This window comes from Canis lupus, chromosome 3 (assembly GCF_011100685.1).
Source record: "Canis lupus familiaris isolate Mischka breed German Shepherd chromosome 3, alternate assembly UU_Cfam_GSD_1.0, whole genome shotgun sequence".
NCBI classification, from domain to species: Eukaryota; Metazoa; Chordata; class Mammalia; order Carnivora; family Canidae; genus Canis; species Canis lupus.
This window is the reverse complement of record NC_049224.1, coordinates 31001080-31014385: the sequence shown is the minus strand read 5'-3', so window position 1 is coordinate 31014385 and position 13306 is coordinate 31001080. Positions and strand designations below refer to the sequence as shown.

General features: G+C 33.7%; 1 protein-coding gene across 8 annotated transcripts in view; it reads left to right on the top strand.

The window, feature by feature from the left end:
- Window positions 1–11951, top strand: part of POLK (DNA polymerase kappa) — a 66510-nt gene extending 54559 nt beyond the window's left edge. For all 8 annotated transcript variants that reach the window (XM_038532530.1, XM_038532531.1, XM_038532535.1 and 5 more), the window contains 5 exons: window positions 3363–3459; window positions 5396–5567; window positions 7336–8265; window positions 9156–9198; window positions 9376–11951. In XM_038532530.1, coding sequence (XP_038388458.1) covers window positions 3363–3459; window positions 5396–5567; window positions 7336–8265; window positions 9156–9198; window positions 9376–9460 — 1327 coding nt within the window. In that variant the 3' untranslated portion in view covers window positions 9461–11951. The remainder of the gene's footprint in view (window positions 1–3362; window positions 3460–5395; window positions 5568–7335; window positions 8266–9155; window positions 9199–9375) is intronic.
- The last annotated feature ends 1355 nt before the right edge of the window (window positions 11952–13306 follow it).

Genomic DNA, 13306 nt, shown 5'->3' with positions numbered 1-13306 from the left:
TCCAGTCGCTCCTTATTTATTTATTTTTAGTAACCTCTCTACCTAGGATGGGGCTCAAACTCATGACACTGAGATCAAGAGCCAACTGAACCAGCCAGGAACCCCTCACATACACTATTTTTAATCAGAAAAGTTGAATTACTTTTACAAGGCAACATGATCAGTAAATGACTTTGAAAACATTGTTTTAGGCTGTGGTTTACATAAAAGGAAAAGAGGAGGAGGAAGATTCCAAAAGTGAGATAGTACTGCCCTATTTAATGAATTTTTTCTTCCATTTTATCTTTTGTTATTGAGAACATTGCTTAGCATACAATAATATTAATATTAACTATATTAATATTTTTAAGAAAGGGCCAACAGAATGGGAAAAGATATTTGCAAATGACATATCCAATAAAGAGTTAGTACCCAAAATATATAAAGATCTGATACAACTCAACACCCCTAAAATGAATAATCTAATTAAAAATGGACAGAAGACATGAATAGACATTTCTCCAAAGAAGACATACAGATCGCCAACAGACACATGAAAAGATGATCAACATCACTCGGCATCGGGGAAATACAAATCAAAACCACAGTGAGATCCCACCTCACACCTGTCAGAATGGCTAAAATCAACAACACAAGAAACAACAGATGTGATCAACAACAGTTCCATATATTACTCAGTATTCATCAAATAGGTATACACTCTAAATCAGCATCACCTATTTCACCCATTCCCCTACCCATCTCCCCTCTGATAACCCATCTGTTTGTTCTCTGTAATTAAAAGTCTCTTTTTTCATTTTTCTCCTTTTTTCCCCTTTGTTTCTTAAATTCCACATATGAGTGAAATCATACAGTATCTGCCTTTCTCTGACTTATTTTGCTTAGCGTTATACTCTCTAGATCCCTTCACGTCTTTGTAAATGGCAAGATTTTATTTTTTTTTTAATGGCTGAATAATGTTATATGTATTTACATACCACATCTGCCTTATCGATTCATCAATCAATGAACACTTGGGCTGTTTCCATAGTTTGGCTATTGCAATAAACATCAGGGTGCATATACCCCTTTTCAAGTTCTTTGGGTAAATACTCAGTAGTGTGATTACTGTATCATAGGGCATTTCTATTTTTAATTTTTTGAGGAGCCTCCATACTGTTTTCCAGAGTGGCTGCACCAGTTTGCATTCTCCCCAGCAGTGCAAAAGGGTCCTTTTTCTCCACATCCTTGCCAACACTTATTGTTTCTGAGTCTTTGATTTTAGCCATTGTGATAGGTGTGAGGTGATATCTCATCTTAGTTTTGATTTACATTTCCCTGCTGAGTGATGTTGAGTATCTTTTCATGTGTCTTGGTTATCTGTATGTCTTCTTCGAAGAAAGGTCTGTCTATGTCTTCTGCCCATTTTTTAATGGGATTATTTGGTATTTTGGTATCGAGTTGTCTCATTCTTTATATATTTTGAACACTCACTCTTTTTCAGACATGTTATTTGCAAATATCTTCTCCCATTCTGTAGGATGTCTTTTGGTTATGTTGGTTGTTTCCTTTGCTGTGCAGAAGCTTTTTATTTTGATGTAGTCCCAAATAGTTTATTTTTGCTTTTGTTTCCCTTGCCTTGGGAGACATATCTAGAAAGATGTTATGACCAATGTCAGAGAAATTACTGCCTGTGCTCTTTTCTAGGATTTTTATGACTTCAGGTCTCATATTAGGTCCTTAACCCATTTTGAGTTTATTTTTGTGTATGGTATAACAAGATGGTCCATTTTCATTCTTTCGCATGTAGCTAGCTGTCCAGTTTTCCCAACACCATTTGTTGAAGAGACTTTTTCCCATTGTGTATTCTTCCCTCTGTTGTTGAAGATTAATTGACCATATAATTGTGGGTTTATTTCTGGACTTTATCCTCTCTTGCATTGATCTTGTATTTATTTTTGTGCCACTACCATACTGTTTTGATTACTATAGCTCTGTAGTGTAACTTGAAATCTGGAATTGGGATACCTCCAGCTTTGCTTTGCTTTTTGTAGATTGCTCTGGCTATTTGGGGCCTTTTGTGGTTCCATTACAAACTTTAGGGTTGTTTGTAATAGTTCTGTGAAAAATGCTTTTAGTATTTTTTTGGATTTTATGTAAATTCAAGTTAGTTAACATATAGTGTATTATTAATTTCAGGGGTATTATTTAGTGATTCATCAGTTGCGTGTAATACTCAGTGCTCATTACATCAAGTGCCCTTCTTAATGTCCATCATTCAGTTACCCCAGGCCCCACCTACCTTCTCTCCAGCAGCCCTCAGTTTGTTCCCTATAGTTAAGTGTGTTATTGGTATTTTGATAGAGATTGCATTTAATCTTTAGATTGCTTTGGGTAGTATAGACATTTTATCAAAAATTGTTCTTCCTACCCATGAGAATGGAATGTCTTTCCATTTGTTTGCGTCTTCTTAATTTCTTTTACAAATGCTGTGTAGTTTTCAGAATACAGGTCTTTCACCTCTTTGGTTAGGTTTTTTCCTAGGGATTTTATTATTTTTGGTTTAATTACAAATGGGATTGTTTTCTTAATTTCTCTTTCTGTTGGAAAATTAGTGTATAGAAATTCAATGGGTTTCTGTACATTGATTTTTGTATCCTATAATCTTACTGAATTCATTCATCAGTTCTAGTAGTTTTTTGGTGGAATCTTGGGTTTTTATGGTATGGTGTTATTTGCATATAGTGAAAGTTTTACTTCTTCCTTACCAATATGGGTGCCTTTAATTTCTTTATGTTGTCTAATTACTGTGACTAAGACTTCCAGTACTATGTTGAATAAAGTGGTGAGAGTGGACATCCTTGTCTTGTTACTGACCTTAAGGAAAAGGCTCTCAGTTTTTCCCCATTGAGTATGATGTAGCTGTGGGTTTTTCGTATAAGGCCTTTCTTATATTGAGAAATGTTTCCTCTAAACCTACTTTGTGGGGAGTTTGAATCGTGATTGGATGTTATATTTCGTGAAATGCTTTTTCTGCATCTATTGAGATGATCATATATTTTTATCTTTTGTCTTATTGATTTGTTATCTCATTAAAATGAGATGATCATGTTTTTTATCCTTCCTCTTAGTGATGTGATATATCAGACTTTAATCAACTTAAAAAATATTATAGATAAAGCAAATATACCTTTGCTAATTAGACTATAAATGGTCTTCAATTATTTAGGTAGATTTTTAGATGTTTAATTATATCTTAGTTCATCTGAAAATTTTATTTTGTACTACAGAAAATATAACTTGATGCTAGGCTGTTTAAACAAACTATATCATTCCTAAATTACAGTTTACTCTATGCACCAAAATCATTCTTGTCTTTCTAGGACATTCAGTGAGATAAGTAAAGCAGAAGAACAGTATAACTTGTGCCAGGAACTTTGCAGTGAACTTGCTCAAGATCTGCAGAAAGAAGGACTAAAGGTACTTTATTTTAATGTGGTATTCTTAGATTTTTTTAATTTTTGATAGTAAAATGCGACCATAAAGGAAGAGTTAGGTTTTGCATTTGAGTACAAACTGAGAAACATTAGAAAGGAATATTCCCATCCTCAGTAGAGACAAATTCAATTCTGACCCATAATTGAGGCCTGTGATAAGATCATTGAGTGAAGAAGCGACGTACAAGGGTGGGCTGGCTCCAGACTAACTCCAGAGTTATTACTACTTCAGGAGTACATTTGAATAAGTTCAAAATCAGTTATACTGATATTAGAGAATAAGACAAAGTTAAAGATGTCTCTAGAACTCTATTTGCTTATTATAAATTTCTTTCCTACCATACTTTAATGTTTTTCTCTGGTGGACAATGACTTTCTAGAATAGGCGCTTGGTTTCAAGGCCCTAGTTTCATGTTGTTTAACACATTCAGAACAAAACCTGAAAGGCTTTAAATTTCTGTTTTATAATCTTTACTCAAAACAGTCCATATTTAATATTTTTCCAAATTCTGAAACCATAGGTGGGGTTACTACAAAGTGTGATACAAAGGTATTCAAAAGTTATTACAAAAAAATAAAAAAACCAGTAAAGGTTATTACAAAGAATGGAACATCTATATATTTCTTTTTTTTCTACCTCCCTTTTACATACATTTCTTATAACTCTTCTCTCTTATACCTTACGTAGAAAGAGTTGATTTAAAAAAAATTTTAATAAACCTGTAATTTTAGAATCATTTAAGATTTACAGAAATGTAGTAAAGATAATATAGAGAGTTCTGATATACCCAGTTTCACTCATTATTAACATACTATTTTAGCTATATTGTCATAGTACATTTGTCAAAGCTCAGAAATTGACTTTAGCATATCGCTATGACTAAACTCCAGATGTTATTTGGATTTTACCTGTTTTTCCATTAATGCCCTCTTTCTGTTGCAGGGTTCAGTCCAGGGAACCACATTGCATTTAGTTGTCATGTCTCCTAATCCCCTTTAATCTTTAACAGTTTGTCAGTATTTCCTTGTTTTTCATGATCTTGATGTCTTAAGGAGTATTAACCAGGTATCCTGCAGGGTGTCTTTCCATCTAGGTTTGGCTGATGTTTTTCTCATGATTAGACCAGGGTTAAGGATTTTTAGAAAAAATATCAGAGGTGAAGTGTCCTCATTACATTCTATCAAGGTGTATGGTAACTACAAGTTATCACAAGTGATACTAACCTTTGTCACCTAAGTTGGTGTTTCCTAGGCTTCTGAACTGTGAAGTCACTATTTTTTCCTTTCCGTATTCTGTTCTTTGGAAGTGAGTCAGTAAGTCAGCCCACTCTCAGAACTTCCAGAAGGTAGTAAATATTTTTTATTTTAACAATTTTTAAGTTACAATTATGTGCATATGGTGCAACCATCACCACTGTGAATCTCCAGAGCTTTTTCATTATCCCAAACTTAAATTCTGTATCCATTAAACAGTAACTGTAAAGGGAGTTCTTACATGTAAGTGGGTTAGCATAGTATTTGGCATATAGTTGGCACACAGTAAGTGTGAGCTATCTGCAAGACCCTTTCAATGGAGACCTCTTTAAGAAGCTTTTTTTCCCTCTCTTTTTAGGTACTGAATTCTAAAAGAGACTTAGTAAAAAGAAAAATGATCACTTCATGTTGCCATTTATATAAAAACTTCTTTTATAAAAACTCATTTGAGTAGGGGAGTAATAATTATTGGCTAAAATTGAATTTTTAAATTACTTATATATCTCAATTCTTTTGGATAGATTTCATTACCATGTTTTATAAATAATTGATTATACTTCTATAGTATATGTATATAAGATATCTTTCTGATTTTTTTCTAAACTACAAAATAACTATTTTCTAGAAGTTAGAAAACTGCATATTACGTATTCTGTTTGTTACAGGGTAGAACTGTTACCATTAAACTGAAGAATGTAAATTTTGAGGTAAAAACTCGTGCATCTACAGTTTCATCTGTTGTTTCTACTACAGAAGAAATATTTGCTATTGCTAAAGAGTTGCTAAGAACAGAAATTGATGCTGATTTTCCACATCCCTTGAGATTAAGACTTATGGGTATGACTTTTCTTGTTTTTTTTTCTTAAATCTGCTAGACTTTCCCAAAGAAATCAACTTGGGAAGTATTCTGTCCTTCATTTTATTTCTTAAACCTATTTAGGAGGTTGTACCTATACTTCCATTTTTCTTAATTCTTAGAACCTGATGTATGTGAAACCATGCTCATTAATTTAATTCCCATAAGAACCAACTGCAGTTATTCTTTTCCTTGCCACTTACTGAAATTCTTGGGACTACTTATGTTTCAAAATTTAAAACTTTTCAGATTTCTTTTTTTTTTTTTAAGATTTTTATTTATTCATGAGAGACACAGAGAGACAGAGAGAGAGAGGCAGAGAAACAGGCAGAGGGAGAAGCAGGCTCCATGCAGGGAGCCCGATATGGGACTTTATCCCAGATCCTGGGATCACACCCTGAGCCGAATGTAGACGCTCAACCACTGAGCCACCCAGGCGTCCCTCACACTAATGCTTTTGTAGCAAAACAAGAGAATATTCACACTAAGTTGGAAAGACTCTAAATAGCCTCATATCAATTCAGTCATCTTATATTTATTGCTTATGATTTTCAGAGCTTTTTAAATTTCAGAATTATAGACATGGGATTGTCACAATACAAAACCATACCTACAGCCACAATGTAAACAAATAAACAAACCAACTTCCTAAAGTGAACTGGGTGAGAGGATGTACATGGATAAGCATTCCAGATGCCAACTTTACTGCTAAGACTGAATCATTAGCTATACTTTCATATATGAAACATAGCACACGCTTGTAATTGGTTGAATAAAGTATGTTGATTAAAAGAGCTAAACAGCAGATGTTTATAATAGCTTCATTCATAACTGCCAAAATTGGGAAACAACCAAAATGTCCTTCAGTAGTAGGTGAATGGAAATTGGGACAGAAAATGGAATATCTTTCAGTGTGTAAAAGAAATAAGCTATCAAGCCATGAAAACACATGGAGGAACCTTAAATGTATGTTATTAAGTGAAAGAAGCCAATTTGAAAAGGTTAAATACTGTGTGGTTCAAACCCTATGACATTCTGGAAAAGACAAAACTGTGGAGATAGTGAAAAGATGAGTGGATGTCAAAGATAGGAGATGGAGAAGGGATGAATAGGTGTAGCACAGAGAATTTTTAGAACTGTGAAACTATTCTGTATGATGCTATAATGGTGGCTACATATCATTAAGCACATGTCAAAGTCCATAGGATGTACACCATGAATAACCCTAATGTAAACTATGGACTTTGAGTGTTAATGTTGTTGTCAACACAGATTCATCATTTGTAACAAACATACCGCTCTGGTGCAGGATGTTGGTTGGAGGAGGCTTTGCATGGTGTGGGCAGAGGATATGTAGGACCTCTATACTTCTTTGCTCACTTTTGCTGTAAACCTAAAATTGCTATAAAAAACAAAGCCTACTGGGCAAAAAGAGCTAGAGTGTGTGAAGTTGACTCCAATTAGTTGGTATTTAATGGTATCTTATGTCAGATATTAGTTGAAAGACATATAATCATGCTACCTCCCAACAGATACTATTTAGTGATATCCAGTTTGATAAAGGAAAGTAAGTTTCATGCAAAGTACTTATTTTGAAAAAGCATACTTTAATTCAGAAAATATGCAGTATTGCTTATTTTTCACTAAACATACTTTTGTATATATGTCATAACAGTATTATGCAAAATATTTTTATGGATTATGAGTGAATTGGCTTTGTTACAAAATTAATTGTGGTTGATTTTTTAGGTGTACGATTATCTAGTTTTCCCAATGAAGAAGACAAGAGACACCAACAAAGGAGCATCATTGGCTTCTTACAGGCTGGAAACCAATCTCAGTCAGCCCCTGGGTGTATACTAGAGAAAACTGACAAAGATCAGTTTCTAAAATCTTTAGAAATGTCTCATAAGAAGAGTTTCTTTGATAAAAAGCGATCAGAAAGGAATTGGAGCCACCAAGACACATTTAAATGTGAAGCTGTGGATAAGCAAAGTTTACAGACATCACATTCATTTCAAGTTTTAAAGAAGAAGATGAACGAGAATCTCAAAACATCAGAGAATTCAAATAACTCTCAGATATTTACTTGTCCCATTTGCTTTAGAGAGCAAAGAAGCATCAGTCTAGAAGCCTTTAATAAACATGTAGATGCATGTCTTGATGGACCTTCAATCAGTGGAATCTCTAGCGTGTTCTCACATTCACATGCTTCCTCTACAGAAGTTAACAAGAAAGAAAATGTATATCCTTCTTTCTCACAGAGTGAGAAACAGGATTATGAAACCCATCAGAGGAATTCAGAAATCAATTTTATAGAGCTACCAGAGACTGAAGATAACCCAGCTAAAGCAGAAAGTGTAGATGCTTTAAGTGATAAGCACAGCAAAGAGGAATGTGCTAGTCTTCCAAGTAAACCATTTAATATTGAAAAATGTTGTCAGAATTCTTCCTCTACTGTTTCATTGGAAGATATTGCGTCATTAAGTCGGCAAGAATCCTCCCAGCCTTATTTACAAGCTCTAGTTTGTCCTGTTTGTAACCTAGAACAAAAGACTTCAGATCTTACCCTGTTCAATGTGCATGTGGATGTATGCTTAAATAAGGGCATTATCCAGGAACTGAGAAAGGATAAAGTTAACCTAGCTAACCAACCCAGAGAAAACACCAAAAGTACTGGTGAGTTTGCAGTCTTTTTTTTTTTTTTTTCAATTTTATTTAAACTTAGTTAATTAACCTATAATATATTATTTGTTTCAGAATTACAGTTCACAGTCATTTTAAAGAAAGTGATTTTCTAAGACTGTTTTATTAAAATAAAATTGAGATTGTTGTTAAATTTAAAGCACGTACTGTTAAAGGGATAGGTTGTGTACAGTGCCATTTAGGGAAATGTTAGTTACCTTAGCATAGGTTAGAATTACCTGAAGCCATTAGATTTTAAATTGGGGAAGACTATTCTGGGCTTGATTTAGCACAAAATGAACTCAGAGGTTGAGGGAGCTGAGTAATCTAACCAAAGGCAAAATTCCTATAGAATAAGTAAGTCACAGGGGTAAATGGTACAGCATAAGGAATATAGTCAACAGTATTATAATAGCACTATATGGTGACAGACGGTTCCTCCATTTGTGGTGAGGATAAGCATAATGTATGAACTTGTTGAATCTCTATGTTGTGCACCTAAAACTAATACAGCATTATATCTCAACTATACTTCAATTTAAAAAAAAAAAAAGAAAGTCCTTCAGAGAACTTTTGCCAAGGAGTGGTAAATAACTATAATCACACAGCCAGAAAGCCTCTCTAACTTGTTTTTTGGTAGTCCAACTGAAGACCAACTTCAAAATTAAAATTAAAAAAAAACAAATTAAGAGAAATACTAATAATATAAGTAAATTACAAAGAAATTAGGCAATAAAGTTATTTTTTGATGTGTCTCAATATGAATTATATAGTACTAAAGGAGTTTTTATTATCTCTAATCAGTCAGCTTTAGCTTTTTATACAGCATTTTAATTATTTCATGTTGTTCATTATGGAATTTCTTGACTTTTCTTCCTCTAAAGATAACTCAGGCAGAGTGCAGAAGACTGCAACAAAACCAAAAAGGTATGGCTAATTTGAGTTTTAACTAAGCTGGCTATAAAATTGTTATATTTTTAGGTCTAATTTATAGATGTTGAAATTTGTTCTTATGAACCAAGTAAAATTTTAAAAATCAGTGATTTGTAAAACATTTTAAAAATACCTTCCTGCATTTTAACTGTGTGTTCTTTTCTATTTCAGGCCGGGATTGATGACAAAGTACTCAGCATCAAAGAAAACAAAACCAAACAATTCCAGACACACTCTTGATGTATTTTTTAAATGAACATTGAACATTTTCTCACTGAACGTTTTATTGATAGAAACTTGTTATTTTATAATCAATGAATCTCTTCTTCTTCATTAAGTTTATGGATTCATGTAGTGAAAGGCAAGTGCAATAATTCCTTCCCAAATGACATTTCCTTTATATGAATTTGGAATATGTACTAATTAACTTCTGTAAACACCTTTGGGATAACCATGAGAATTTCACTTCTATTATATATCAATCAGAAATTGGTCCTGTTAGAGATAATTTTAAAATGAGAAATTAGGAATGGAATCAGAAAGTGATTTGTTTCTTTATCATGTTTTATAGTGAATATAAAAACATATTTTTAAAAATATATTTATAAGAGCTCTCAGGTTCACACAAACCTAGTTTAGCATAAGAATTTTTCAGTACTGAGCCACCTGGGTGGCTTAGTGGGGTAAGGTTAAGCATCTGATTCATAAGGGGTTCTGAGATCAAGCCCTGCATGGAGCTTTGTGCTCAGTGGGAAGTCTGCTTGAGAATTTTCTTTCTCTCCTTCTGCCCCTCCTCCTGCTCATGCTTGCACTCTATCTCTCTCTTTTTCTGTGTCAAATAAATTTTTAAAAATCTTTTTTAAAAAAAAAGAATTTTTCAGCACTGAGCCACTTTATTGGTACTAGACCAGTATATTTGTTTTAGTAACTTCTACGACTTTGTATATTCATATTTTAGCTCCTAGTATCTTCAGATATCTCATGAGCATTCATAATTAAAATTTATCATAAGTTCTATGAAGAATATTAGCTTGGCAGAACAAGGATGAAGGTCTTGTTACCTTCAGGAAATAGTATCAGAGTATTATTTTCTGTGTTAAAAGAATTGTTTAAAATAGGATTATCCATTTGATTTTTTTTTTTACTTAGAATTCCTTTAGCTTATGAGTAAGCACATGGTTCACTTTAAAAAATATTTAGTCTAAGATTCAAAGCAATTAAATTTATTTGTAGGTCTTTAAAATGGTGGTATTTCATTTCTTGAGAATATCTCATTTATTTTACTTATATTTCTATCATATTTTTATTAATATTTATGAAAGAAGACAGTAGCTTCAGTAGTTACTCCAAATACTTTTGTGCTATTAATACAATTTTTTTTTCAAAAAACAATTATTTAATGGAAACATGAAGATGGAAGCCGTTTTGTTTTACTCCTTTAAGGAACTGAATTTTTCGTCTCTTATATTTTTGTTTTTTCTTTTCCTACTTTTCATATTTTATAGCTCATTATCTAAATTTATGAAGACATAGTATTTTAGGAATAGGTTAAATTAGGATCTTATATAGCCTTTGGCCAAAGTGGTAACTTGACTTGAAATTCCTAGATTGTTTAAAATTAGGTTTAATATTTATTAGCATGCCCAGTCTTAGGCCTAATATTATCATATGCTATGGTGAATTCAGAGTTGTAGAGCTGTGGGTCTTGTGTGATTTGTGTATCTAAAGTCTACAAAATCAAGTTCAGTGAAGTACTGATTTAATGCATTGAAAAGTTAACAGCATCATATTTAGTTGTTCCTGTCTTGCCTCAGGTTTATTTTTATTGCATTTTCAACTTTAGAGTAAATGGGAAATTATTTTAATTTAGATGATTCATTTAATTGAATGTTATTTAGTAATGTTTAATAATAATTTAAAATAAAAGTGGATGTGTTTAATTGATCTTTTAACCAGTAAAAATGGTTTCCTTACTTTTCTACTCTTTTCCTACTTCTGATTCTTTCTCTTTGATCCTCTTTGCCCAGAATTGTCTCCATATTCTTTTCTGTTTTATCTAATGTATCCAACTCATCTACTTTTGTTTTTGTTACTGTTATTTTTGGTGAGTAACCCAATAGAGTTTTATTAAGTGAGGATACAGAGAAAGCTCTCAGAAGTGAGAGGGGTCCCAACAGGCTTGCCCCAACTCATCTACTTTGTATTATGATTTTGCTTTGGGGTATTTTTAGGAAGTACAGCAAAACTACAAAGAACAAGCATCTATGATCTTACCTACTCAAAAGGTGAAAATACAGGAAACCACCTGGGAGAACATATTTGTGACATAAGTAACTTGCCCAAAACTAGTATCCAGAATGTATAACCTAGAAGATATAAATGACTCCTATATATTAGTAAGAAAAAGACAGCCAGTAGAAATTTGGACAAATGACTTTAAGTGTCACTTTACGTAAAAAGAAATCCAGACTGCCGGGAAACATGAAAACATTCTCAGCTATATTAGTCATGGGGAAACGAAAAATAAAATCACAAAGAGGTATCATTACATCCCTACCAGATTCATAAAAATGAAAAAAATCCAAAGTTATTAAATTTTGGTGATGATATGGAACAGTGTGAACTCAACTTTGAAAACAATCACTTTAGAAAACAGTTTGCTCTTCTTCAGTATGTTTGACAGGTATGTACATTTAACAACCCAACAATTGCACTCTTAAATAAACTCCTTTGCTGGTTATCTTCCATTTGTTTTCCAGATTTACTCTTGACCCTTGACTCAGCTTTATGGCTAGTAAGGGGCTGTGACAATGGGAAACCTACAGATTTCAGGGAGAAAAGAAGATGAAGTTGGGTATTTTATTCCCACATGTACCTTTTTATATGATCATCTAGAGCTGGTTAGGTCCCTTGAGTGGGACCTGTTCTCTACTCTCTCCTCGGGTTTTTTTTTTTTTTTAAGTTTTATTTATTTAAATAATCTTTGCATCCAATGTCAGGCTCCAACTCACAACCCTGAGATCAAGAGTCACACGCTCTTCTACACGACACAGCCAGGTGCCTCCTGTCTTCAGGTTCTGATAATCCTTTCCTTCCCTCACCCCTTCAGCTTAGGGGTAGCGACAGAGCATTGCTCTTATTAGTTTTGGGGTACTGCAGTATCTCTTATGGTTTTCTCACACCATTGTAAATGGCCTTTTAAAAAAACTCATCTCGGATCCCTGGGTGGCGCAGGGGTTTAGCGCCTGCCTTTGGCCCATGGCGCGATCCTGGAGACCCGGGATCAAATCCCACATCGGGCTCCCGGTTCGTGGAGCCTGCTTCTCCCTCTGCCTATGTCTCTGCCTCTCTCTCTCTCTCTCTGTGTGACTATCATAAATAAAAATTTTAAAAAAATTAAAAAATAATAAAAAAACTCATCTCAAAATATAATTTTTCCTTCCAGAGCCCTGATACAATGTCTCGGGAAAACTACTGAATAGGTTCTTTAGGAAGTATGTACAAGAATGCTCCTAGCAGCACTATAATAGCAAAAAATGGAAAATAAATATTAATTTAATTCTACCGTTATATATTCATATATATTCGAGGAATAGAATTCTGTACAGTGGTAAAAATGAAGGAAATAGCTAATCAGAAAGTAGAGGAATATCATTGGGTGGTTCAGTCAGTTAAGTGTCTGACTTAGGTTCAGGCCATGATCTCAGGGTCCTGGGATTGAGCCCTGCAGTGGGCTCCCTGTACAGGAGGGGGGAATCTGCTTATCCTGCTCCCTCTGCCCCTCCCTCTACTTGCATGCACTCATGCTCTCTCTCCCTCTCCCTCCCTCTCTGAAATAAAATCTTTAAGAAAAAAGAAAAGAAAGATGAACATCACGAACACTCTGGAGTAAAGCATGAATACATTTATATAAAGTTCAAAGCATTTGAAACTGTTGTCTTAAGGATTTATTCATATGAAATAAGATTATTAAGAAAAGCAAGTGTGTTATTGTCCTGAAAGTTAGAATAATGATTTCTTCTGTGGGGAGATAGGGAAATGTGATTGAGGAATGCTACACAGAGCTGATGGGATTCTGACAGTGTTCTCTTTCTTGGATGGT